Source organism: Cnephaeus nilssonii (genome assembly GCF_951640355.1).
Source record: "Cnephaeus nilssonii genome assembly, chromosome: 6".
Lineage (NCBI taxonomy): Eukaryota > Metazoa > Chordata > Mammalia > Chiroptera > Vespertilionidae > Cnephaeus > Cnephaeus nilssonii.
This window is the reverse complement of record NC_137077.1, coordinates 46,974,672-46,999,563: the sequence shown is the minus strand read 5'-3', so window position 1 is coordinate 46,999,563 and position 24,892 is coordinate 46,974,672. Positions and strand designations below refer to the sequence as shown.

Here is a 24,892-nt window from a genome sequence, read left to right as displayed (position 1 = left end):
GGAACATGGAGGCAAAGTCTCTCACTTTCCTTGGGGTACTAAAATTCATAATCACCTAGGTACACTTCCTCAAACCACATCTCAGGCTTCAATATTCCAACTTCCTAGTAGGCCCAGAGTTCAGATGTTTCCTTCAGTCTCTTAAATTCATCACTCGCCCTTCTCTTCCCTATGGGAAAAGGTATCTTGATTCAGACCCCTGAATAACCTAGCGGTGAGCAGTAGCACTGGTGTAGGAGAGCTCTCAGGGGGATGCTGCTAGCCCTGGTTAATAAAGGTGAGGTCTGGAGGAGTTAAGCGGGCCACAGCAAGGCCTATTCCCTCATACCCTGCTTCGGGCTTTGCCCAAGGTGCCCCAGGCTCTCAGCTCAACCCGTCTCCAGTGTGGCCAGCACGCGGCCCCAGTCCTTAAACTTCAGGTATGGCCCTGGAGCTTTGTATTGTCATCACAGTCCTCACTGCTTCCTCCTCATTCCCCGGCTCCGGCTTCCATTGCCCACAGCCTTCAGCCCCCACATCGCCCCCGCCCGAGCTTCGGTTCTAACACCCGGATGCCTCCGCAGCAGCCGCTGCCATGGTGATGGCTCTCGCGAGAACTGCCGCTCGCTGCCACGCAGTTCTCGCGTGATCGGGGAGGTGGGAAGTATCCCGGTCTGGGGGTGGGGGTGCGCCGCACAGCCCTTGTCGCTGTCGCGGCTTCCGGTGCTAGGTAGAGGGAAGGAAGGAGGGAGCCGGGGAGCGGGGCCAGGGGAGCAGCGGCGTTGAAATCGGCTGGGGGAGCCGGAGGGAGCCGAGCGAGAACCGAGCGGAACCTGCGGGGGCGGAGGCGGCGGCCGCAGCGGCAGAGCTTGGGAGCAGGAACCGGTGAGGGGCTGGGGAGGGAAGGCGGGTCCCGGTAGAGGAGAGGCTTGGGGTGGGGGCTGAGGACATAGAGCCCCCTGCCGGGCACTGCCTGGCTTTGGGCAGTGTGGTCCTTCCCACCCGGGAGCTCGGAAAGGGGACGCTGGGCCACCCTCACGCCGGCTCCAGCGTTTGAAGGACGCGGAGCTGGGGTGGGGGTGGGGGGCACTTACGGATTTGTCCTCCGCCTCGCACAAGGGGGCGACCTGGACTGCAGTTAGGTTCCCCTCGCCTACGGAAGGTGGGCTTTGGAGAAGTCGGGATTGAGGAGGAGGAAAGCAGTCCAGGGAGAGGTGATGCGGGGGCGGTGATGGCTGTTTTGTATCCTTTCCTGTTAAAGGGCTAGGGATTGCTGCTTTTTTCCCACCCCCTCTTCCCCTCTACCTTAGTAATAGGAGCCCATAGAGAAGCATTGCCGTGGTGACACCCCTCTCCTTGTGGGGTAGGGGTGCATAAGGGGTTTAGGGAGTAGCCAGCAGGACAGGCTAGAGGATCACCCCTATTCTGGTGGAGGTTGCGCTTTGGGGTCTGGGGAACTGCACATTGGAAGAGGGCAGCTGGTGGGGAGCAGGAGAGTAGGCAGAGGGGGAGGGGATCTGTTCTTGCTTCGGAGAGAGAGGTGGTGCCTTCCTCCCCCAGGCGAAGCGGGGGCGGTCTCACTGGAGGAAGGAACGTCTGGTCGCTGGCTCTGAGTTTGTGTCTTCCAATCCGCTTTCTTTCTTTCGGAAGTACCAGGATTCCCGGAACAGAAAATGGAGGCATTGCTTACACCTAGGTTTGAGAAAAGGAGGGGGAGGTGGAGTTCCCTGTTAAAACAGGCCTCTTGATTAGCAAAGTGGTGGCTCGTCTTTTGGGGGAGTTCCCCTCCTTCTGGGTTGTATTACTGCCAGGCTTTCTCTGGCCAGGCCCGGAGGAGTGTGGTGTGTATGTGGTCAGGAGTGAGAAGAAATAGTGAGGTCATCCGGGCGCAGGAGAAGTGAAACTTAAAACCTGTCTCTACTGCTCTTGGATTGGGTCACCCCATGAAAGTTTTATTGGTTGGCGATCTGCTGCAGGAGTCTGATTGCTTGGGTCAGTGCAACAGAACAGAATCTAGTCCCCACATACTTCCTTCCTTGTCCCTAATTTGCTGCCATTTTGTCTTAAGCTTGTTGGGGTGTCTCCACTTACTGTGACTGGAGTGGGGCAGTGAATTGGTCATTAGACTTGGTCATTGCACATTAGACTTGAGTTTGAATAACATGTCTGTAAAAGCTCATTCTAATAAAGAAGCTGATCCATTGGGTTCACCTTTTTATAAAATTAATCATAAACTTGGATTCATCTGGGAAGGGGCCCCATGTATCACACATTCATATGCTTCCTGTCTTCCAGCGTAGAATTATTACTTTGCACAGTCAACATTTTTATGTGCAAGTCTTGCTTTTTGAAAGAGACTAAGCTTTTTGAATGCAGGAATTGGCACTCATCTTGTGTCTCCCACAAGGTCTTTGCACACAGTGGGCACTCATGATGAACAGAGGATGTGAATGTATAGAACTCAACAAGCTTTTTTTTACTACAGTTTAAGGAGAAAGAGATGGCTTGGCTGTCAGGGAAAGTGCCTGGAGGTAGCTGAGTGAAGGTACAAAGGCCTTTAGCCTTTGTAATAAGAAGTCTTGATCTCGCTGGCCCTAGCCATTTTGGCTCAGTGGATAGAGCATCAGCCTATGGACTGAAGGGTCCTGGGTTTCATTCTGGTCAAGGGCATATGCCTGGGCAGTCCCCAGTAGGGGGTGTGCAGGAAGCAGCTGATCAATGATTCTGTCATCATTGATGTTTCTATCTCTCCCTCTCCCTTCCTCTGAAATAAATAAAAATACATATTTTTTAAAAAGTCTTGATCTCCCCACTCTCCTAAGAAGCACAAAAGCGGCATGGATAATGGAAAGTAAGACCCCTACCCCCCCAAAAAATTACTAGAGCACAGAATCATTTATCTGAAATCCCAGATCTTTTGCTCCCCCCTTTTGGGCAAAGGGTCCTCTCCATTAGCTGTAAGTCCTTCAGAGTATTGTCTGCAAATTGGGATCCTGGAGATTATGGAAGAGGGAACCAATGAATGTATGTGGTGCCTGGCACAGAATTGGTGCCAGTGAATCGTAGCTGCTATTATTAAACTGAATGCATATATAAAAGGCAGGCAGGCAGCAGGCTGGAAAGACTGGAAGTGAAGTCTTAAGTGCACAAAGGATGATACTGTGTGTGTTCATTTCTGCTACTCTCTTCCACTGGAGTCATAAGAGGAAATGGACTCAGGATAGTGGGCGGGATTTATTGGTTAGAAGAAGGAACTTCTTTAAAACCAGGTTTTTTAAAGCTGAGTAAATAACTGAGAGAAATTGTGGAATCTGCTTCTCTATATACCTTTAGAAATGGATGCCAAGAGGCCTGAGACTCAAAGTGTATAGCAGTGTTTGGCTTTCCTAATCATTTTTGTTGCAGGTGAATTTAGAAGCAAAATAGTACAATAATTAAGAGTGTGGAATTTGGAATCAGACAAAATTGGGTTCAAATCTTGCCTCTACTATTACCAGTTGTATGATTTTCGTGAAATTATTTGTTCTCTTTTAGTTTCATTTTCCTCATCTGTAAAGAGTATGATGATGATAGTACCTACTTCGTAGAATTGGTAGGAGAATTAAATGAGATAATACACATAAAGCACTTATGTATATTATTAGTATTGTGCAAAGCACATATAAGCCCCAAATAAATGTTAACTGCTATCAATAATCATCACCACAATGGTAATAATAATATGAGCACTTAGGCTGCCTTAAAGGTTTACATAAGAATAACTTACTGCCTGAGGCGCCTGTAGAGGGGATGACTGTTACCATGACTTCCTGTGCTGGTTGTAGGTTTATGAGCAGTGAAATCTTTTTTCAGCATCCACTTCACAGAGGCAGCTCCTGCTGCCTGAGTGGGAGGTGAAGCTGGAGCAAGGCAGGTCCCTGAGCCATCAGCTTGTGTGAGGATATGGGGGCTCAAGAATAGTGTTTATGCCCTAGCCGGTTTGGCTAGTGGATAGAGCATTGGCCCTCAGACTGAAGGGTCCTGGATTTGATTCTAGTCAAGGGTTTGATTCTGGTCTAGGACTCCTACCTTGGTTGCCAGTTGTAGGCTGTGGTTTTAGGCTCTATCATGATCCTCCGCCCTAGCCCTGTCAGGGCGTGTGGGAAGCAGTCAATCAATGTATCTCTCTCACATCCATGTTTCTTTCTCTGTCTCTCCCCTTCTCTTCCACTCTCTAAAAATCAATGGTAAAATATCCTTGTGTGAGGATTAACAACAACAAAAAAGAACAGTGTTTATGTTTAAAAAATCATCATGACTCTGAGATAATGGTCGACTCTTCCATAAAGGTGCACCCTGATTGACTTAGGTCAGGATTTAGATTCCTGTCCCATTGTTTTAATTCTCGATAAGCATTTCATCATCATCATCCATTTTCTGGGCCACTTTTCATTTAGTCCTATCTCCTTTATTTTTTTATTTAAAAATATTTTTATTCGTTTCAGAGAGGAAGGGAGAGGGAGAGAGAGAGAAACATCAATGATGAGAGAGAACCATTGATCGGTGGCCTCTTGCACACCCCTACTGGGGATTCTGGGGATTGAGCCGGAAACCTGGGCATATGCCCTTGACCAGAATTGAACCCCAGACCCTTCAGTCCTCAGGCCCACACTCTATCCTCTGAGCCAAACTGACTAGGGCTAGTCCTATCTCCTTTAAATGTCTACCTCTCAGTATGTTTCAGAATGTACTGTATTAAGGTCCAGAGTTATGATATCTGTGTAATTCCATCTACTATACTGTTTCTAACATCTGTCACAAATATAGGTAGAGTGCCAATAAAGCTTTTAAAAATATATATATTTTTACTGATTTCAGAGAGGAAGGGAGAGGGAGAGAGAGATAGAAATACCAGTGATGAGAGAGAATCATTGATTGGCTGCCTCTTGCACACCCCCCACCGGGGACTGAGCCCACAACCCAGGCATGTGCCCTGACTGGGAATTGAACTGTGACCTCCTGGTTTATAGGTCGACACTCAACCACTGAGCCACACCGGCCCCTCCTCCCCCACATTTTAAAAAATTTATTTATTTATTTATTTTTTAAAATATATTTTATTGATTTTTTACAGAGAAGAAGAGAGAGCTAGAAACATCAATGATAGCGAAACATCGATCAGCTGCCTCCTGCACACCCCGCACTGGGGTTGTGCCCACAACCAAGGCACATGCCCTTGACCGGAATCGAACCTGGGACCCTTGAGTCCTCAGGCCAACGCTCCATCCACTGAGCCAAAACAGTTAGGGCCCCCACATTTTTTTTTAAAGCAATCGAAGGTTACCTTATATAAAATCTTACTTGAAGTCTGATACATAAAATGGGTAAAAGTGGCGCTGCTCTGGTGGTGGTGGAGAGTTAGGAGCATAATTAGAGCCTCTTATATGGTTTCTCCCTCCAGGCAGCCTCTGAATCCTATCCATGGAATCCTAGGGCTCTGAGAAGAAAGAAACCACTTCTTCACTTTGTCAGATACATGAAAAGGATTGGGGATTACCTAAAGAATAAGGTCTTCCTCAGCCTCACAGATGTTTTGCCACCATCAGTAGTACTGTGCCTTTCAACAAGCATGTCAATCACTAGCTACAGATTGTAGTGCTAGGTGCTGGGGAGATGAAACATGAGTAAGGTATGGTCGCTGCTGGCAAGAGGCTCATAGTCTACTGAAGTACTTCCCAAACTTTTTTCCATCATGGCATACACAGAAGATGGTAATGGTGAGACAGACATAGCTGCTTGCAACCTGAGATGGCTAGCCCAAGGGCTCTAGCCGCTTGAAGCCCTGCCTAGCCATATAGTACTGATGGGATCAGTATCTCCAGCTGCCCTGTGAAGACATATTATCTGGGAAGTTTCAGCTCTGAAGAGTAAAACAGACAAAAATGTGAATAAAACACACTGTGGTAAGTCCTAGAGTGGAAGTGTGTTTGGTGATAAGGGATCACAAACAGCTTTTATTTCCCAAGGTAGTCAGTTCCCTGTCTTCTGTATCCTTAGGGTGCTCTAATGGTTGGCCTTCTCCAAATCCTGTCTTCCTGTTTCATCTGTTTGCTGGCAGCTCTATCTTGACCTGTGCTTTGGGACCAGATTGAGGCACAGATTTATTGGGACTTTAGGCTGACTACTTGTGGAATTTCTGTGATTTTGTAATTAGGAAAGTATAGTGTTCTCAATATTCAAAACTGTAGATGTGGGCATTGGAGCAGCCATAGAATGTCAGGAAATGGAGCAGTTGTAAGCTCATTAGATTTTAAGAATAGGGCAAACTGAAAGGTTTGGTCAGAGAGCAGTACCACAGAATGTTCCAAAGAAACAAATGAGTCTAGTTTTTTGCTTTTTAATAAGGTCACTGTTTTATTTGGGTAGGCCGTGTATTCGGAAACAGACCTGATTCTCTGTTTTGACTCACTTGCTGAGTATTGTCCATGGGAAAAACCAGAGCCTTCCTAAGGTCTCTATCAGACATGGCAATTTAGGATCCTTTTTTGCTCGTAGTGTGGCCTTCTTCAGGTTATCCTATACTTACTGGGGTTGTTTTCTTTGACTAGAAGGTGAATGCCCTGAACCTAAACACTGCTAATTGAACCAAGTGGAACCTAAAAAGCTAGATATGTTTTAATTTATAAAAAGGTCATCCTTGATTGTCTAGTAGCTAAATTCAATAGGTATGTTTCAGGCCTTATCTTAATTTGACCACTCTTTTTCTTTTTTAACATTTTTAATTGATTTCAGAGAGGAAGGGAGAGGGAGAGAGAGATAGAAACATCAGTGATGAGAGAGAATCATTGATTGGCTGCCTCCTGCATGCCCCACACTGGGGATCATGCCCACAACCCCGGGCATGTGCCCTGACCGCAGTCGAACCGTGACCTCCTGGTTCATAGGTCGTTGCTCAACCACTGAGCCAAGCCAGCTGAGCTTAATTTGACCTTTCTAAAGCCTTTGACCTTCTTTCCTTTCTTTATTTTATTTATTATTATTATTTTTTAATTGATTTCCGACAGGAAAATATGTATATATTTTTTACCCACAAATGTACTTAATTCCACTGAATTGTGCACTTAAAAATGGTTTAAGTAGACACAGAATGTCAGGACCATTCATGATTTATTCACTGGCAAAGGAAAGGGAATGCCCACATCCCTTAGGCTGATCAGTTTTCATACCCTAGGGCTAGGGAAGGGTATCTCATACCCCATACTCCGCCACACCAGCACCTAAACAAACTAGGGATTCTGTTAGAAGAAAGAAGGTAAAGGATGGCTTTTGGGTAGGCAGCTATCCTGGATCATCGATCATCTTGGTTCCTCTATGGCTTAATCTACCATCGGTGCAAGTGATTCCTAAATACCCAGCCCAGACTTTTCTGTTGCGCTTCACACCATAGCACCTCAAAATCAGTGTTTAATCCAAAAATAAGTATTTTAAAAAATATATATTTTATTGATTTTTTACAGAGAGGAAGGGAGAGGGATAGAAAGTTGGAAACATTGATGAGAGAGAAACATCGACCAGCTGCCTCCTGCACACCCCCCACTGGGGATGTGCCCGCAACCAAGGTACATGCCCTTGACCAGAATCGAACCTGGGACCCTTCAGTTCGCAGGCTGATGCTCTATCCACTGAGCCAAACCAGTTAGGGCCAAAAATAAATATTTTTACTCTCAGATCTGTTCCTCTTGTTACTTCCCGTCTAAAGAAATGCCACTGAATCACCCAGGCCAGAAACCTGAGAATCATCTTTGACTTGTCTTCTCTTCCTTCCTATGTTTAATCAGTCATTAAATCTTGTGGGTTCCACTGTTTTGATGCCTCCAATCTGTCCTCTCTAGTTAAGAACCTTTGATTTCTCATCTATATTATTGTACTTCCCCAGTGTTCTCTCTGCCTCTAGTCTTTCCCTTCTCAATTTATTCCCTAAACTGGTGCCAGAATGATGTTTCTAAAGCACATATCTGATCATGTTACTCAGTATGACCTTTAAAACCCTTTATGATCTAGTCCTTGCTTATCTCTCCATCCTCATCACTTTACTCACCATGCTGCGTCCAAATGAATTACCTCCCATTTGCACCTGGCTTTTGCTAATAAAAACTGCCATCTTTAACATGTCTTTTTTTAAAATATATTTTTTAAAGATTTAAAAAATTGATTTCTAGAGAAACAGAAAGGGAGTGGGAGTGGGAGAGAGAGAGAAACATTGATGTGAGAGCAGAACATCCATCTGCTGCCTTCTAGATGCCTCCTATCCGGGGATCGAGCCCACAACCCAGCATGTACCCTTACCTGGAATGAAACCAGCAACCTTTTTGACAGATGCCCAGTCAACTGAGCCACACTGGCCAGGGCCTAACTCAGGTCTTTATGCCTTTGCAAATGGCTGTTCCTTCAGCCCCATTCCCTCCTCTCTATTGTCTGATTACTTCATGCTTTTCCTTCAGGAGTCAGTTCAGATGTGACCTGAGTATCACATCAATGAATTGTCCTTTACTCCCCAGTCTTTTGTTTGTTTTTATTCATCCTCACCTGAGGATATTTTCCCCATTGATCTTTAGAGAGCCTGAAAGGGAGGAAGGGAGGGGGAAGGGAGGACAGAGAGAGTGAGAGAGAGAAACATCAATGTGAAAGAGATACATCGATTGGTTGCCTTCCGCATGCACCCTGACCAGGGATCGACCTGCAACCCAGGTATGTGCCTTGGATTGTGAAAAGAACCCGTGACCCTTTGGCGTGCTGGCTGACGCTCTAACTTCTGAATACCACCGGCTAAGGCTACCTCCTAGTCTTTTTTCTTTTTAAAAAAATATTTTTTTATTGATTTCAGAGGGGAAGTGGGGGGGGGGGGAGAGAGAGAGAAACATCAATGATGAGAGAGAATCATTGATCGATCGGCTGCCTCCTGCACGCCTCCTACTGGGAATCGAGCCCACAACCTGGGCATGTGTCCTTGACCAGAATCAAACCCGGGACCCTTCAGTCCAAAGGCCAACACTATTCAGTGAGCCCAACCAACCAGGGCCTACCCCCCAGTCTTGATTAACTGCTCCACCTTTCCCCATAATACTGTGAGCTTATCCCACTCTTATCCTCGCACTGTTTTGTAACCCTTTGTTCACTAGTTTTTCTCCCCCAAAGACTGAGTTTCGTGAAGGCAGAAACTGTCTTCATCTCTGTATCCCTAGTTCAGTATACTCAATAAATGTTTAATGAATGGATGGAAGCTGACATCAGAAGCTCTTTCTTGGCTTTGGGAACTCTTTGAGTCCAATAGAAGTCATTGAGATACTAATCTAAGAGTTCTTATGTGCTGATTATAGTGCTCTTGAGACAAAAACTTGGAAAGTTTACAGAGGTCAGTCACAAGCCAGCTGCACTAAGGAAACTAGATACAGGCAGACCCTGCTTTTATTTACTTAAATTTTATTGGTCTGCTCCATTGGCTGTACTAAAAATAGCATCTCTTTTAGTGATATCTCAATTCGAAAATTATCTGGGAACAAAGCTGCTTTTTAGTGTACCCTGCCTGGCAGCAGAGGGTTTGGGAGAGACTAGTCTTCCTTTCCCTGAACTTATGTAGCCTGAAGAGGAAGCGGTGCCAGATCAGGAATCTTCTCAGAGGTGTCTCAAAACACATGCCTGAGCCAGGTACTGGAGTCAGGCAGGGGTGAGTGCATGTCAGGCTGAGCTGTGACTCTCAAAATCACCTGGAGAGTGAGGCAGGCATGTTCCTGCAACACACATAAGTCAACGTGATGAGCAGCAGCCACTTAGAGCAACAACCTGCCTCTCCTGGTGGGGGAGGGGGCTTGGAATTGAGGACTGGTTGGTCCTCAGTGAGGACATCCTCAGATGAAGCTTAAATCAGCCAATGCACTTGATTGAACTCCTGCAATGTCCCACACAGATTGTACTGGAACATGTTTTTAGAGCTATTGTTATTTTTACCACTGATAACAAAGTTTGTGACTATAAAATAGAATGTTGAGATGCCTCTTTGTTAATAGAGGTATTACTGTATTCCATTTTTCATCTTAAGCCACTCACCTTCAGTTTTCACTGCTGATTTCTGGTTTGTACTAGCATGGAACCCTGGCATTTTGCCCTGCCCACACAGGAGTACCATCTGTGATAAAAGAGAGTAACTATAGGCTATACAGTATGCAGGGAAACAATCTCTGCATACTGTAGGGTTTTTTGTTTTGTTTTAGCCATTCTGCTACCCAGAGCTTTTTCTAGAAATGCTTTATGGTGAAAGTGAGAATTGGCATTAGAGCCAAATATTCGTGTTCATAGCACAAAGCTGAAAGTTACTACCATCCTGCTGGTAGGAGTAACATGCTTTCTTGCTGGTAATATGCAGGGACAGAGAAAACCAAGACAAGAAAGCCAACACCCACTTTAGAATGTTGGTCTGAATCAAGCTCCTGATTATATTAAAGAGGAGTCATACTATCCATTAATTTCAAGGCCCTGGGCTGCCCCAGGGAACACATGGTAACTACTTGGATATTTTATTAGTTATCCATCAGCCCCATTGCATATTAAATGGCAAGAGAAAAGTCCACCAATTTTAGTCTTCTGGTCCTCTCTGGTGTTTCCAAACCAGCAGTTGTTCCAGTCATGAAAGACAGCAAGGTAAATGTATGGTATAAATTCAGTTCAGAAATTGAGCCAAACCCTATTACCTAACCTTTAAAGCAAAGAATCATTTGGAGCTGAAGGAAAGGCTACCTGAGCAGGAGACAAGATGAAAACTAGGAAGGCTTGGGGAAGGTTTAAATTTCTGGAAGTGATGGTAGCAGAACCAACAGCCTACCACCGATTGCCAAAAATGGGATCTGATATTAAGCTAGGCAGGTGTTCCATCTGCCTCAGGGATCCTTGGGAATCTGTCTGGTCAGCCTGGGTGGGTTGAGGCAGGATTGGCAGGGAGGATGGCCAGTGGGTGACTTGGCTGAAGTTGAGCCCAAAGGTTGAGCCGGGTCCTCTCCCTGGGTTGTGAGCCTTCTGGGTCAAGGGCAGGGTTCCTCTGGGGAACCTACCGGGAGCACCACGCCTGGCTCATTAGTGGATATCTGGGGAGGCCTTTGAAGATGAAACATTCCATAAGCACGCTTTGTTTCTGTTTTTTGGACAAACTAGTACTTTGGTCTCCAGGGGCTATTGATGTGGCCCCTTTGTGTGTTCTGGAATTTGCTACAAACTGAGGGAAATAGGAAAAACAAAAACAGAAAGCAAATCTGAAATAGTTGTTGAAAAAAAACAACTAAACTCCCACCAAACCTCCAGACTTTAGCTTGTAAATAGGATTCCTCCCCATCCACTTTTCACATTCTTGGGTTTGGTGCACTCTGTCTTGACCTGTTCCTTTGCCTGCTGGGTGTGTGTGTGTGTATGTGTGTGTATGCATGCTTCTGGTTCCCAGACCAGAGCAGCCAGCATATGGTGATAGCTGAATAAGCTGATGCTGACGCGGATCTCCCTCAGGCACAGAGAACTGGCTGGCAGGCACGATTCTGAATCCCCATTTCATTGTTTTAAAGCTGCATTTCTGTGGCTGTCCTGTGTCACAGAGAAGGGAGGGAGGACGAGAGGGAATAAATGACTCTGATCTGTTGGGGGCAATGATTGGAGTGGGCATTTTGTACCTTTATAATGGTTCTTCCCTTTGTTAGCAGGTGTTTGTTAAGAGCCTACTATGTACCAGATATAAGCATCTGATATATATATTTTTAATATATTTTATTGATTTTTCACAGAGAGGAAGGGAGAGGGATAGAGAGCTAGAAACATTGATGAGAGAGAAACATCGACCAGCTGCCTCCTGCACACCCCCTACCAGGGATGTGCCCGCAATCAATATACATGCCCTTGACCGGAATCGAACCTGGGACCTTTCAGTCCGCAGACCGACGCTCTATCCACTGAGCGTCGGTTTCGGCAGCATCTGATCTTAGTAAGCTGTTAGTGAGATCAGAAGAGACCCCGAGAGTTAATTCATTTATTCATATGCTATGTGTCAGATGCTATTCAAGGTACCAGGAAAACAGCAGTGAACAAAATAGATAAGGAGCTGACATTATTGTAGGAGGAGAAAAATAGTAGAACAAGAAACAAATGTGAGATGTGTAAGATGGTGATAAATGCTGTGAAGAAAAGTGGGATAAATGGGGTGGAGGGAAGAGAGAGAGAGAGAGAGAGTGTGTGTGTGTGTGTGTGTGTGTGCTGTCATAGGTGGTTATAGAAAGCCTCTTAGGTAAGGTGACATTTGAATAGATACCTGCTGGAAGTGAGAGAGTACTCCATGAAGTTGTCTAGGAGAGGAAGCATTTCAGGCAGAGTGAATAGCAATTACAAAGCTTTGAGGCAGGAAAGTGTTGGGGAATTGGGTGGAGTAAGCAATGGGAAGGGTAGTGGATCTGATGAGAGAAGCAGGGGGCATGCGGATCTTGCAGGACCTTGTAGGCCATGGTATGGCTTTCGGTTTTACAGAAAGGGAGATATGAAGCCAAGAAAGGGTTTTGAACAGAGAAGCAACATGACCTGATTTTGGTTTTAAAATAGACCGAAGGGGTTAAGGAAGAAAGCCTCAGTGCTTTGTGACCCATGTGGAGCAGCTGGCCTTGGATGGGCCATGGCAAGCCTAGGATTTGCCTGGCTGAGGAACAAGAGGTAGTCTCTTCACCCCCACTTCCCAACTCCGAGTGGACTGTTGTGTGAACAGGGCACCACTCTCACAGCCAGCATTTCACAGAGTGAAAAGGATCAGACTCTTAGGTGTGCCGCTGTCTTATTTTTTTCCTCGTTAATTTTGATGTGTAGAAGGAAGGTGGAATTGCAGAAGACAGAAGCAGTCTCTTGATTAAAACAGAGACATAAACCTTGGGAACCTGGCAAGCCTGAACCTTGTCGGGAGTCACCAAGAGCCACTCCTCATTCCACTCCCTGCTCTCCCACCCTTTCCAGAAGTGTCAGGGTGATGTTGGAGGGAGGGGCATTAATGATCTTGCAACACCTTGGGTATAGTATAGATGGTCAGAATGGAAGGGACTTCATTTATTTTTAAGATTTTTAAAAAATTGATTTTTAGAGAGAGAGAAAGGAAGAGGGAAAGAGAGAGAATCATTTATATGCGAGCAGAACATGATTGGCTGCTGCCCCCTACCAGAGATCAAGTTCGCAACCTGGGCATGTGCCCTGACTGGGAATTGAACCAGCAACCTTTTGATGCACAGGATAGTGCCCAACCAACTGAGCCACACTGGCCAGAGTTAGAAGGGATTTTAGAAATCATCTGTTCCAACACCCTTCCATTTACAGGTGAAATAACTCATCCAAAGTCACATGTAGATTAGTGGCAGAGCAGTGGTCATGGGTGTTCACTGCTTTGTCTCCGCTCCCAAAGGCTCAAGGTGTGTCTCATTGGGCCTTAATCTTTTTTAAAAAATATATTTTATTGATTTTTTTACAGAGAGGAAGGGAGAGATAGTTAGAAACATCAGTGAGAGAGAAACATCGACCAGCTGCCTCCTGCACACCCCTCACTGGGGATGTGCCCGCAACCAAGGTACATGCCCTTGACTGGAATCGAACCTGGGACCCTTCAGTCCGAAGGCCAGGGCTGGGCCTTAATCTTCATAGTCCCCTCAGGCCAACGCTCCATCCTCCAACCAGTCAGGGCTGGGCCTTAATCTTCATAGTCCCCTCAGGCTCTCAGTTTTGTCATCAATGGACTCCAGCTTTGACTTTGACAATTCCCATTTACATGAAATTCTGATGAGCAGATGGTGGTAATGAGTTTATATTTCTTTGCCTAGGATCAAGTCCTCCATAGCAGGGACCAGGTCAAAACCAAACTGCCACTGCCCCCGCTTGGGCCCTACTGTCTTCAGGAAGCAGCTGCTGTGATCATGGGTAATATCTTTGGAAACCTTCTCAAGAGCCTGATTGGGAAGAAGGAGATGCGCATCCTGATGGTGGGCCTGGATGCTGCAGGAAAGACCACAATCCTATATAAGCTGAAACTGGGGGAAATCGTCACAACCATCCCCACCATTGGTAAGGACACAGCTTGGATGTAAGCTTTCATGCCAGCCGCTGAGCAGCCAGGCTGGGGGCCTATCCCTAGATTCCTCCACCTGGCCAGCAGGCAAGTCCATACAATTTGTGGGTTTCAGGGAAGGATGGTTATTTAGCTTACTAGCAGGTGCTGGGGCTGCTATTTGCCCACCTACCCTGGCCTCCTCTGATGCAGGAACTTCGGCAGCCTGGCACTCAGAAGTTGCCCTCAGGTACTGAGCTGGTTTGTTTTCTGTGTTGTTTAGAAAGCAGGTGAAGGGCTTTGATGTTCTTGCCAGAGGCCTGGAATTGCTTCAGTTTAGATCCTCAGTGGCCCTGATCCTGGTTAGGAACTGCCTGTAGGAGGGAGAACATTTGGCTTATGGATGGGGCTCCAGATCATCATCTGTAGGTGGTTCTGCATTTGGGGCTCCAGGACTACAGATCACTTCTTTTCTTCACTCTGCCTCACAGGCCCCAGTTCTTAGCTGAGAAATACTCTGGTGGCCAATGTACCGGAATGGAGCTGAGTCATTTCTTTGTAGGTGGGAGAGCCAAACACTGAGAATGAGTGAGGAAGGTTGGCTCACGTTACCCATGCGATCATGAACCTCCTGATGGGCCCTCCTCATCCTCTTCCACTTCTTCCCTTAGTTTTTCTTTTTGGCCTTTAGGCTAAAATGTCAACACCAGTTCTGAGGAAGCCTTAGATTTTGTTTCCTTGTTGGGATCATGGCCAAGGCTGGGAAAACAAATGAACCCAATAGGGCATCTTTTGCAGACCTGGTGTTTGCGGCCAACTGGCCATTACCTGTTTTTCCCCCCAAAGGGTTCAATGTGGAGACAGTGGAGTACAAGAACATCAGCTTCACAGTTTGGGATGTGGGTGGCCAGGACAAGATTCGGCCTCTCTGGAGACACTACTTCCAGAACACCCAAGGTATGGCATTTGACTTGTCCAGGGACTGGCATGGGTTGGTTGGGTGTGAGCAAAGAGTGTGGCTGTCACTCTTGGTTATGGGTAGGTAGCGAACCCTGACCCTGCAGTAGTTCCTATGGGTGGGAGAAGAGGAGCAGATGTTGCAAATATTTGGAAGCTATAAGGAGGGTGTTGTCTTTTGGTGGTGGGGGAGGGGAATTCATCTGTCGTCTCTGTGCAGCCCATGCTCTGCCTCCCTAGGGTTGATATTTGTGGTCGACAGCAATGATCGGGAGCGAGTAAATGAAGCCCGGGAGGAGCTGATGAGGATGCTGGCAGAGGATGAGCTTCGGGATGCTGTGCTCCTCGTCTTTGCAAACAAACAGGTGAGATTCCTCCCCACCTCTGGATTTGAGAGAGGGCAGCCTGGCTTCAGAAATCAAGGGCCTTGGAGCTCAATGTATAGGAAACCCTATGACTATGCTCTCAATTTTAGAAGTGTGGGAAATAGGATAAGTTGGCTTTTTATGCACTTCTTGTCCCCCATCCTTGCTTTAATTAGCAACATTCTATCCTCAGGGATTGGTGTGGTAGATGCATCACCTCAAATTCCTCTTACATCTTCCCTATTGTCTACTTCAGTGGAACTGCCCTCACTCCTAGGTCAGACAGACCTGGTTTCTTGGCCCAATCTCAATCACCTCTCTACTTCCCTATCATTCCCATATTTGGTTTCCACCAATCCAATGGAATGACCTCTGATATCTTGGATCTGGGGTTCTGGGATGATTAAGTGCAAAGCAGCTTCTCAGGATCTTGTTCTGAGTCCCTAAAGTGGAGGAGGAGGAGGAGGAGAGGGTACTGGTAAAATTCTCGTTGGTAATGGGTGCTCTAGAAGCCTTTGAAAGATTCTGAGGCTCCTTTCTTTGTGTCTCCCTCGTGCTCCAGGATTTGCCTAATGCTATGAATGCTGCTGAGATCACAGACAAGTTGGGCCTGCATTCCCTGCGTCATCGCAACTGGTATATTCAGGCCACCTGTGCCACCAGTGGGGACGGGCTGTACGAAGGCCTGGACTGGCTGGCCAATCAGCTCAAAAACAAGAAGTGAGAGCCAGGCAGCTCTCTCCGACCACCCCCACCACCCCTAACATACCTACTGTCTCCCTGCCCAGCCCTACCCCTTCCTTCCCGGTGCCAGTGTGGCCAGGGCCCTGGGTATCATGTCCGCATGCCCAATAAGAGCCTTGTCTCTCCTGCCTCCCCTTCTTTCCCCTGTCCATGACCAGTCCCCAATTGCTGTCCTTATGATGAATCATTCCAATTTATCAGATTTAAAACAAAAACAAGGTTGTTATGGTTTCATGGGGTGCCTCCCCCGTCCTCTGAGGTTCGGGAAGTGGGGTGGGGTAGTTTCTCTGTTTGCTTCGTTTGGCTCTGGTTGCTGTGCTCTTGGCATCTGAGTCCCTTCCCTCTCCCTGCAGGCCCCTCTCCTACCATTTTTTTCCTTCACTACCCTCTCCCTGTTCTACGTGGAAATTGCACGGGCCTCTCTTTATGTGCGTGCATGTGTGCGCGTGTATATACATGTATAAAGAGATACATATGTAGGGGCCAGGGAGAAGGGTAGAGCAGGTGGAGGGCAGCTCAGGGCTTGCAGCCCACTCTAGCCTATCACCTGCCCCTCCCATGTTGGTGAGATAAAGGGAATAAGGTCAAGGGAAGGCTGCCCCAATCTTACACTGGTTCCTCTCTTCTCTGCAGGTAGGTTTTCCTGGATGATAGGACAGATGATGGATTTTCCACCACCATCTTCCTATTACCCCTTTCTTCACCCTGCTTAGGGCAGAAGGTGACTGTTTCCAAGGAGATGCCATTCTGCCCTGCCTTGTTAGTGGGAAGGAGAGAGGAACCCACTCACTCTTACCACTCAAGAGTGTTCAACTGATCCTCCCTCCTCCTCTTCCTTAGATCTGTTCCTCTTGAGCTTGAAGCGGGGAGGGGTGGAGATACAAAACCATGTTGTTTGAGACCCAGGGTACCTGGGGAGGGTCTCAGGTTTTCCATCTTCATCCTGTTGTTTTTATGAGAAGGTGAGATGCATGGTTCAGTCCTATCCCTGCCTTCCCCTCCTCCTCGCCCCCCTCCTCAATCTTCTGAATTTGGGGACTGGTGGTTCATCTGTCCTTTGTCAGAAGTTTCCTCACTCTAGTGGTCCCAGGCTCGCTGGATGGTTGATTGGGGAGTGGGGGTGGCACAGCAGACCTCAATATTGGTCCCTGTTGTCCAGGGTTGTTGTTTTTTCTAGTCCAGGATGTGTGGAGGGATGGAAATTTTCTATTCTGTTTCCAGACCTCAGACCATCCTGCTGTCCCTACCACCTCCATCCCAACAGGTTTCCCCTGCCCTCTTCACTCACTCCCATAAACAGATCTGTGGGTTGGAGTGGAGGAACTAGAACTCTGAAGTGGTTGTTGGTGCTGGTGTAATGCAGTGGTCTTCAGGGTCCCTCCCCCAAACCCCCCATTACTATGTAGTTGTTCAGAAGCTGCTGCTACTGTGTCTCCCTGTCTGCAGGGGGCGCTCCTCCCTGAGGTCCTGACCTGCGATGTATGTGAAGCCGTGGCTTTTCTGTGGGCTCCTGTGTGTGCTGGCTGCGCCCTGAGCTCCAAGATGGCCCCCATACCTTTCTGCTCAGCTCAGGGCCCAGGGTATCCCCCACAGCATGACTTAGGGACCCCTTCCCAGAAGGGCTGTCCCAGGTCCCACCCCATGGGGCCAGGCTTCCTTCGACTTTTGTCTACAACAGGCAGATTAATAGCCCTTACCCCCACCCCAGATTGAACTGTGAAAGAGGTTCCAGAGATGTCCTCCTCAGTGCCAGTTCCTTAGTGATGTTTCATTTACCCAAGATGCAGAAGGTGTGTACAGGTCTCTTGCTCTCTAGGCCTTTGTGTGTGTATATGTGTGTGTTTGGTGGTGGGGGAAGTGGGGTGCTGGAGCTTGTATTTCATTTTAATGTATTCATTCCCTGACCCCACAGATGCTTCCCTCCACACCCCCCCCCCTTAGATTTTTTTTTTGCTCCTGCTGCCTCTCTCCCTGAACTCTTTCCTTGGCCTCCTAACTCATTCAGTGCTGTTGCCTGTTTCTCTCCCCTTTCCTTGTTTCTTTCCTACTTAGGCTTCCCCACTCTCTATCTTTGTGGTTGGTGAGGACTTTGCCTCTTTTCCCACCTAACTCCCTCTCTGGCCTTCCTTAGTTAGATACTAGTCCCAAGTAGGTTTTCCTCATTTCAGGCCCACCCCCACCTCATTTTGGAGGGCTCCATGGACCAATGGGGTTAAGGGTGTTAGGAAGCAGCCTTGGTGGTTGCCTTGGTGCTGCTTGAGATCTGTCCAGCAGGGGGCAGTAAGTGATCTTGGTAGTATCCCTGACTGCTAGGCCCATGGCAGGGTGGACCTTTCTACATTCCCATTCACCTAAAAGGTCTTTTGGGCCTGGGTGTTTCATTCCATTTCTGCCCACTCCCTCCCTGCCTCTCCTCTGGTCGATTTCATTTTATGCTTTTCTTTGTTCAGGCCTTTCTTCTCCCTGGGGTTTCCCCATTTCTCCCCCAAAGTTTGTGGTATTATAGTGGTAACTGCAGTTCTGAACTGGTTTTCTCTTCTTTTTTCCTCCTCTGGAATGTAGACTATATGTGTTTAATAACTCACTTTCTCTCTCCTTGCTCAAAATGTGGGATACGAAATGACTGTGACCATGGTTGGAAATTAAACATGTTTTATGCAGCATTGGAGCAGACCTTCATCCTTGTGCAGCAGCCCTGGGACAGTGGTTTAATGATGAGGGTAGTTCTGTCTCTGGTCCCTGTCTCCAGACTGCTCCTTCAGCAGGGGAGTAAAGGGCACTTGACCAGGGAGAGGAGATTATAGAGGAATTTAGGTTCATTTTCACGATGCTACGTCTTCTCATCATATCCAGGGAGGGGGTCCTAAATGAATTGGACACCAGAGTGTGAGGGCATCATGACTTTGTTACTCTAGTTCTAAAGGGTTTAACCCTGAACTTCACCATATGTATCACCTGTTGGTAGACTTTAGGGACTTCACTGGCTAGAGGGCTCTGAACTTTGAGTGCCCCGTATTACCTCCATTCTCACATTTCCCAGCCCTGTGCATTAGGTGTTTCTAGTTGAAACAGGGATAGATAGAAATCTATAAATAGGAGTCCCCTCGCCCACTTACTAGTAGTTCTGGACTTTGCCAGTGAAGAAGCACAAAAGATAAGGATCTGGATAGTGTAGTCAACTTGATTCTCCTTACAGCTGATGGTCCTGCATCCCCTCTACTTCAGGCATGGGGTTCCCCATTGTCAGGGTTCCAGCTTCATCCAGATTCCACAAACATTTGGCGGGGGGACATATTTTTTCATAAAGCCCCATCCTTCTACTCCCACCACTACTCTTTTCCTCTCCTGCTACTATTGTCTGGCTCTAGGCAAAGAAAGGAATGGTACTGCCCTTGGGGTGGGTCAGGTCTAGGTGTGCCAGGCAGGCATTCCCCACTCTTGCCACCTCCTTAAATTTTGGAGACAGAGGTCTTCCCACCCTGATGCTGTGGGGAAGGGACAGGATTTAGGCTTATAAGTTTGAGAGTCCCAAATATCAGTGTGAAGTATATTATTTATATTCAGCTACCTCCCTGTCCCCCTTCCAGTTTTCCTTTTCAGCCCCTCTCCTGTTATTAAAATAAACTACCATCTCAAGGACCAGTGCTTTTGCCCTTATGAAACCCTTAAACTACTCCAACCAGACATCCCCTTATCAACCCCATAAACTTTATTATTATTTTTGGTTGTTGTTAATCCTCACCCGAGGCTATTTTTCCATTAATTTTTTTTTTAGGGAGAGTGAAAGAGAAAGGGAAAGACAGAGAGAAACATTGATGTAACACATCGATTGGTTGCCTCCTGCACAAGCCCGAACAGGGCCCGGGCCGGGGAGGATCCTGCAACCAAGGTACGTGTCCTTGACCAGAATCGAACCCAGGACCCTTTGGTTTGCAGGCCAACGGTCTATCCACTGAGCCAAACCAGCTAAGGCTCAACCCCATAAACTTTAAACATTATCCACTTATCCCTCAAAATCGGATGACACTTTCCTTCCAGTCTTCTCAGAAGTCCTGCTTGGTGACAGGTTATTGATATTTTAGGAGCTCCTTTCCCAAGTGTTTCGTTTGTATAGTAGATAGATACCTCTCCATAATGATCATGGAGAGGACTTCAGGTGGGTGGCAGGCCAGTGGGGATCTTTTGATCCCTGAACAAACTTGGGAAAGAGGATGACTTAGTCCCTTTGGAGCCTTAGCACTCAGTTTAGGATGCTAGAAAGGAGGTGGAGGGAAATGCTTAAACCCAGCTTCTATGGGGGAACAATGGGTGTGCTTGCAAAGTAAATGCTTACCACCCAGATCTTAGGACAAACAGTAATCCTATCTTTTCAGAACATGAATAGCTATTCATTCATGCCTTGTCAGGGGACTTGAGCCCAGGGTCCATTTCAGGATTATCTGGGCCAGGGAACGTCCCAAAATGAGCCTGGAGAAAACCATGAAAGGCTTTGCATGGGTCCAGGTGGGATGGAGGACAGAACTGTTCCCTTCGTTCCAGAGTATGGGAGCAGTGATGAGTGTGGGTATGTATGAGTTTCTCAGAGGTGTAAGGCCTGAAGGCTCTGGGTATTCACTGCATCACTTCCAGTCCAAGTGTCTAGATTAGCCAGAGCAGAAAATTGACAGGTATTCATTCAGTACCTTCTGTTTCCAGACCTGTGCTAAGAATGGAGTCAAACCACTGTACTGAGGGACAGGCCTGAGACTCCACTTCTGGGATGCTCTGGAATCCTTTGGGATATCCATAGTGTACCACATGGGGTAGTGACAGTTGGGAATCACTATGTAGGGGGTACCCTTTTTTTGCTCCTGCTTGGTGCAGGGAGGGCTGTCTCTGGGCAGGCGGTAATAATACTAAGAACAGACTTTTCCAGTTCTGAAGGATGTCGAGGTAGGAGGGCCAAAGTCCACTTCTCTACTTTCTAACCTGGTGATTGGAGGGATGCTGGTTACGGGGGAGTGATAGGATCTAGATGACTTCCTTCCTCTGTAGGTTTTTCATTCTTAATGAGTTTCCTGGCCTTGTTTGCTGGGATGGAGGTAAGCATGACCCTGAGTTCCTGAGAAAAGGGTTTGGTCTGAGGAAATCTGAACCTTGAGTACAGTAAAGGGAGCAGTACCACTGCAGGCAGTGGGTGGAAGTCAGGAAGTGAACTTGGAGCCGGACTGTTCACCATGAAGAGGTGAGTGTCTGCTTGTGTGTGTCACTTTAGCCATGGGCCACAGAAGAGAGGATCTGGATTCTAGTTTAGGAGCAAATCTGGCTTCAGAACTGGATGAGGTGGAGTAGAGCAGACACTCAAGCCAGAACTCTGGCTCTCTGTGCCCAGAACTGAACAGCTCTACCCATGCACCCTTTATCCAAACCAGGTGTTGAGAGCTATCTCTGAGGAGTCTGGCCAGTCAGTACAGGCCAGGCTGGATGTTTCAGAATGAACTTGTCTACCTAGCACCCACCTCCCACCTCTACCCTTCCATCCCACACATTGGTAAGAGCCATCCTAGGACAATTGAGTACTAGGCCTTTTAAGGGTTGTGGGGTTTAACTTGAGGCTCTGAACCACAGGAATTTGCTAACTTGGCTTTAGGTAATAGATAAGCAACGGGGCATCTTTTTTTTCTGCCTATGCCAGATCTTGCATTGATGGGATGATACCTCCCTGGCTAAAACAGCCATACGGGAGAATGGAGAGGGAGGTAACATATCATTCTTGGATGAATGAATGCATAGCAATACCTAAAAAGAAAATATCTAGTTCCCTGGCCAGGTGGCTTAGCTGGTTGGAGCATCGCCTCATACAAATAAAGGTTGCAGGTTTGATCCCCACATTCATTTAGTGCATTCTGTTTCCAGAACTGTGCTGCCATACAGGAGGCAGATCTTTTCCTCTCACATTGATGTTTCTCTCTCCCTCCCCTCTTTCCTCTTTCTCCCTCTCTAAAATTAATAAAACATATCCTTGGGTGAGGATTAAAAAAAAAAAAAAATCTAGTGAGCCAGGGTACGCATGCCCTTGAAAATATGGCATGAGAGCCCTAACCGGTTTGGCTCAGTGAATAGAGCATTCCCCCTATCCCAGCTCTCTGCCCCCCCCCCCCCCCCCCCCCCGACTGAAGGGCCCAGGTTCAATTCTGGTCAAGGGCATGTACCTTGGTTGTGGGCTCAATACCCTGTAGGGGGCGTGCAGGAGGCAGCTGATCGATGTTTCTAACTCTCTATCCCTCTTTCTCTCTGTAAAGTCAATAAAATATATATATATTTAAATATGGTATTAGATTTTGAACGCAGAATTGCATATGCTGACTCACAGACTTTTTATTTATTAACAATCTGTTTAAAATAAACATAAAAAACAAAAAGCAGTACCTTTGCCCTGGCTGGGTAGCTTAGTTGTTAGAGCGTCATCCCCACATGCCAAGGTTGCAGGTTTGACCCCCGGTCAGGGCAACCAATGAATACATAAGTGAGTGGAACAACAAATCTCTCTCTCTCAAATCAGTCAATAAAACTTTTTTTAAAAAGCAGTGCCCTGCTTACTATTTGGCACATAGTGGCACTCATCTTTTTTTTTTTTTTTTAATATGTTTTCATTGATTTCAGAGAGGAAGAGAGAAGGGGAGAGAGAGAGAGAGAGAGAGAGAGAGAGAGAGAGAGAGAGAGAGAAACATAAATGATTGATCAGCTGCCTCCTGCATGCCCCCTACTGGGGATAGAGCCCGCAACCCAGGCATGTTCCCTGACAGGGAATTGAACAGTGACCTCCTGATTCATGGGTTGACACCCAACCACTGAGCCACACCAGCTGGGCATAGCACTCATCTTTGATGAAGGAATAAATATCATTGTCCTTAAGCTGGGCACAGTGGGTACCCCATGAATTTTGGAAAGCAGGGGGCTGTGGTAGAATTTCTTCTGTTTGCCAACAGAGACACCTTTGAGAGGGGAGACCTTTCCAGGAGTGGTTCTCTGATTAAGTTGTGCATCCAGTCAGGGCTGGGCCAGAACCATCTCACCTTTCTCTGTCCTTCAGGTTCCCTGTCCTTCAGGTTCCTCCTAATTTGATCCAAGGAGAAAGTGCCTTCTTGCGCTGCCCTCTTTTGGTGATATTGTTGTCTTAGTTTTTGTCCTTTCCTTTCCCACTACCACTCTCTTCACTTCACCCCCACTTCCCTTTCTGCTTTGGATCCCAAACAAAGCCTCAGACCTGGATAATAGTCTTCCTCCTTCATGACACCAGTCCAATCAGCTGATACACATCAGTACAGTATGCACTGTTACCCCTTTGCTCAGAAACTTTCAGTGGGTTCCCACTGCCTCAGTCTGACATTCAAGGCTCTCCACAACCAGCTCGTACTTCCCTCTCCTACTACCTCTACTCTCCTGGCTAAATCCCATATTCTAGCCAAACTGGTCCATTCATTTCCCCCAAATATCTGGCCCTCTGCCTTTATCCTTTCTCTCTTGTTTAAAGATACCACTTTCTTTTAATGTCTTCAGAGCTGCCTATGTTCTAATCACAAGGACTTTTTCCCGCCTGGTCTGGCTCCTTTAGCTTTGTTAGCACAGCTCATTCAACACCTCCCACACATTTCCTTCTATTGCTATGCAGTCATGTGTCGCTTAATAGGCTATATGGTGTAGCCTATTGCTCCTAGGCTACAAGCATGTACAGTATGTTGCTGTACAGAACAATATAAAACTAAGTCAAGTACAAGAGAAAGTAATGCAATCAAAAAACACAGTAACCCAGAGATGTATGAGGCTGCTATTGGTGTAACAGCATACTGTTTTACACAAGCTTTTATTATAAGTACAAAGAGCACACTCTAATGGTAGCCCTAGATGGTTTGGCTCAGTGGATATAGCATTGGCCTGCAAACTGAAGGATCCAAGGTTCAATTCTGGTCAAGGGGACATGCCTGGTTGTGGGCTCGATCCCCATCATGTGGCGTGCAGGAGGCAACCGAACAATGATTCTCATCATTGATGTTCTGTCTTTCCCTCTCCCTCTCTGAAATCAATAAGAATATATTTGAAAAATAAAGATAAAATAATGGTAAAAAGTATAGTGTAGTAAATACATAAACTAGTAACATTTATTATCATTATCAAGTATGTACCGTACATAATTGTCTGTGCTCTACTTTTATACGTGTAGGAGTATAGTTGGCTTGTTTACATCAGCATCACCACAAACACAAGTAATGCACTGGACTATGACATTAGGACAGCTACCATATCTATGACATCACTAGGCTATAGAAATTATAATCTTACAGGACCACCATTGAATATGCAGTCTGTTGTTGACTGAAACATTATGTAATGCAGGACCATATATTGTTAATTCATTTAATATTTAATTTAAAATTTTTATAACAGTAATTTTTATTGTAAAACATCCAAACAATATATAAATGTATAGTGCAACATGGGGAACCTGTTTCCCTCTACTCTTCTCCCATCCCAAAGGGGACATCCTTATAGTTCCTTTTCTAAATATACTATACATATTTGGAGAAAGGTTAAAATATAAAGGGGCTCATCACATCCATTACTCTTGCTTTTAACTTAATGTATACAATTGTCTGAGATTTTCCATACTAGTATAGTTAGGTCTTTGTTTTTGGTGTGTTTTTTTCTTTTTAGTGTTGTATGCTATAGTTATTAAAAATAAAACATTTGTGTAGAGTCTGTTATATGGAGGGTATTGTTCAGCTAGTAT

At 46.4% G+C, this 24,892-nt stretch overlaps 1 protein-coding gene across 1 annotated transcript; it reads left to right on the top strand.

The window, feature by feature from the left end:
- The first annotated feature begins 705 nt into the window (after positions 1-705).
- ARF3 (ARF GTPase 3) lies at positions 706-24,714 on the top strand. The gene is made up of 5 exons (XM_079773722.1): positions 706-864; positions 13,836-14,076; positions 14,906-15,016; positions 15,257-15,381; positions 15,944-24,714. The coding sequence occupies exons 2-5, from the start codon at positions 13,929-13,931 to the stop codon at positions 16,103-16,105; spliced, it is 546 nt and encodes a 181-aa protein (XP_079629848.1). The 5' UTR covers positions 706-864; positions 13,836-13,928; the 3' UTR covers positions 16,106-24,714.
- The last annotated feature ends 178 nt before the right edge of the window (positions 24,715-24,892 follow it).

What these genes read in the sequence shown, in the direction of transcription:
- ARF3 (XM_079773722.1), top strand. Translation starts at nt 13,929, where the DNA reads ATGGGTAATATCTTTGGAAACCTTCTCAAGAGCCTGATTGGGAAGAAG. An exon ending in CACAACCATCCCCACCATTG is followed by an intron (nt 14,077 to 14,905) that starts GTAAGGACACAG and finishes TTCCCCCCAAAG; the next exon opens with GGTTCAATGTGGAGACAGTG. An exon ending in TCGTCTTTGCAAACAAACAG is followed by an intron (nt 15,382 to 15,943) that starts GTGAGATTCCTC and finishes CTCGTGCTCCAG; the next exon opens with GATTTGCCTAATGCTATGAA.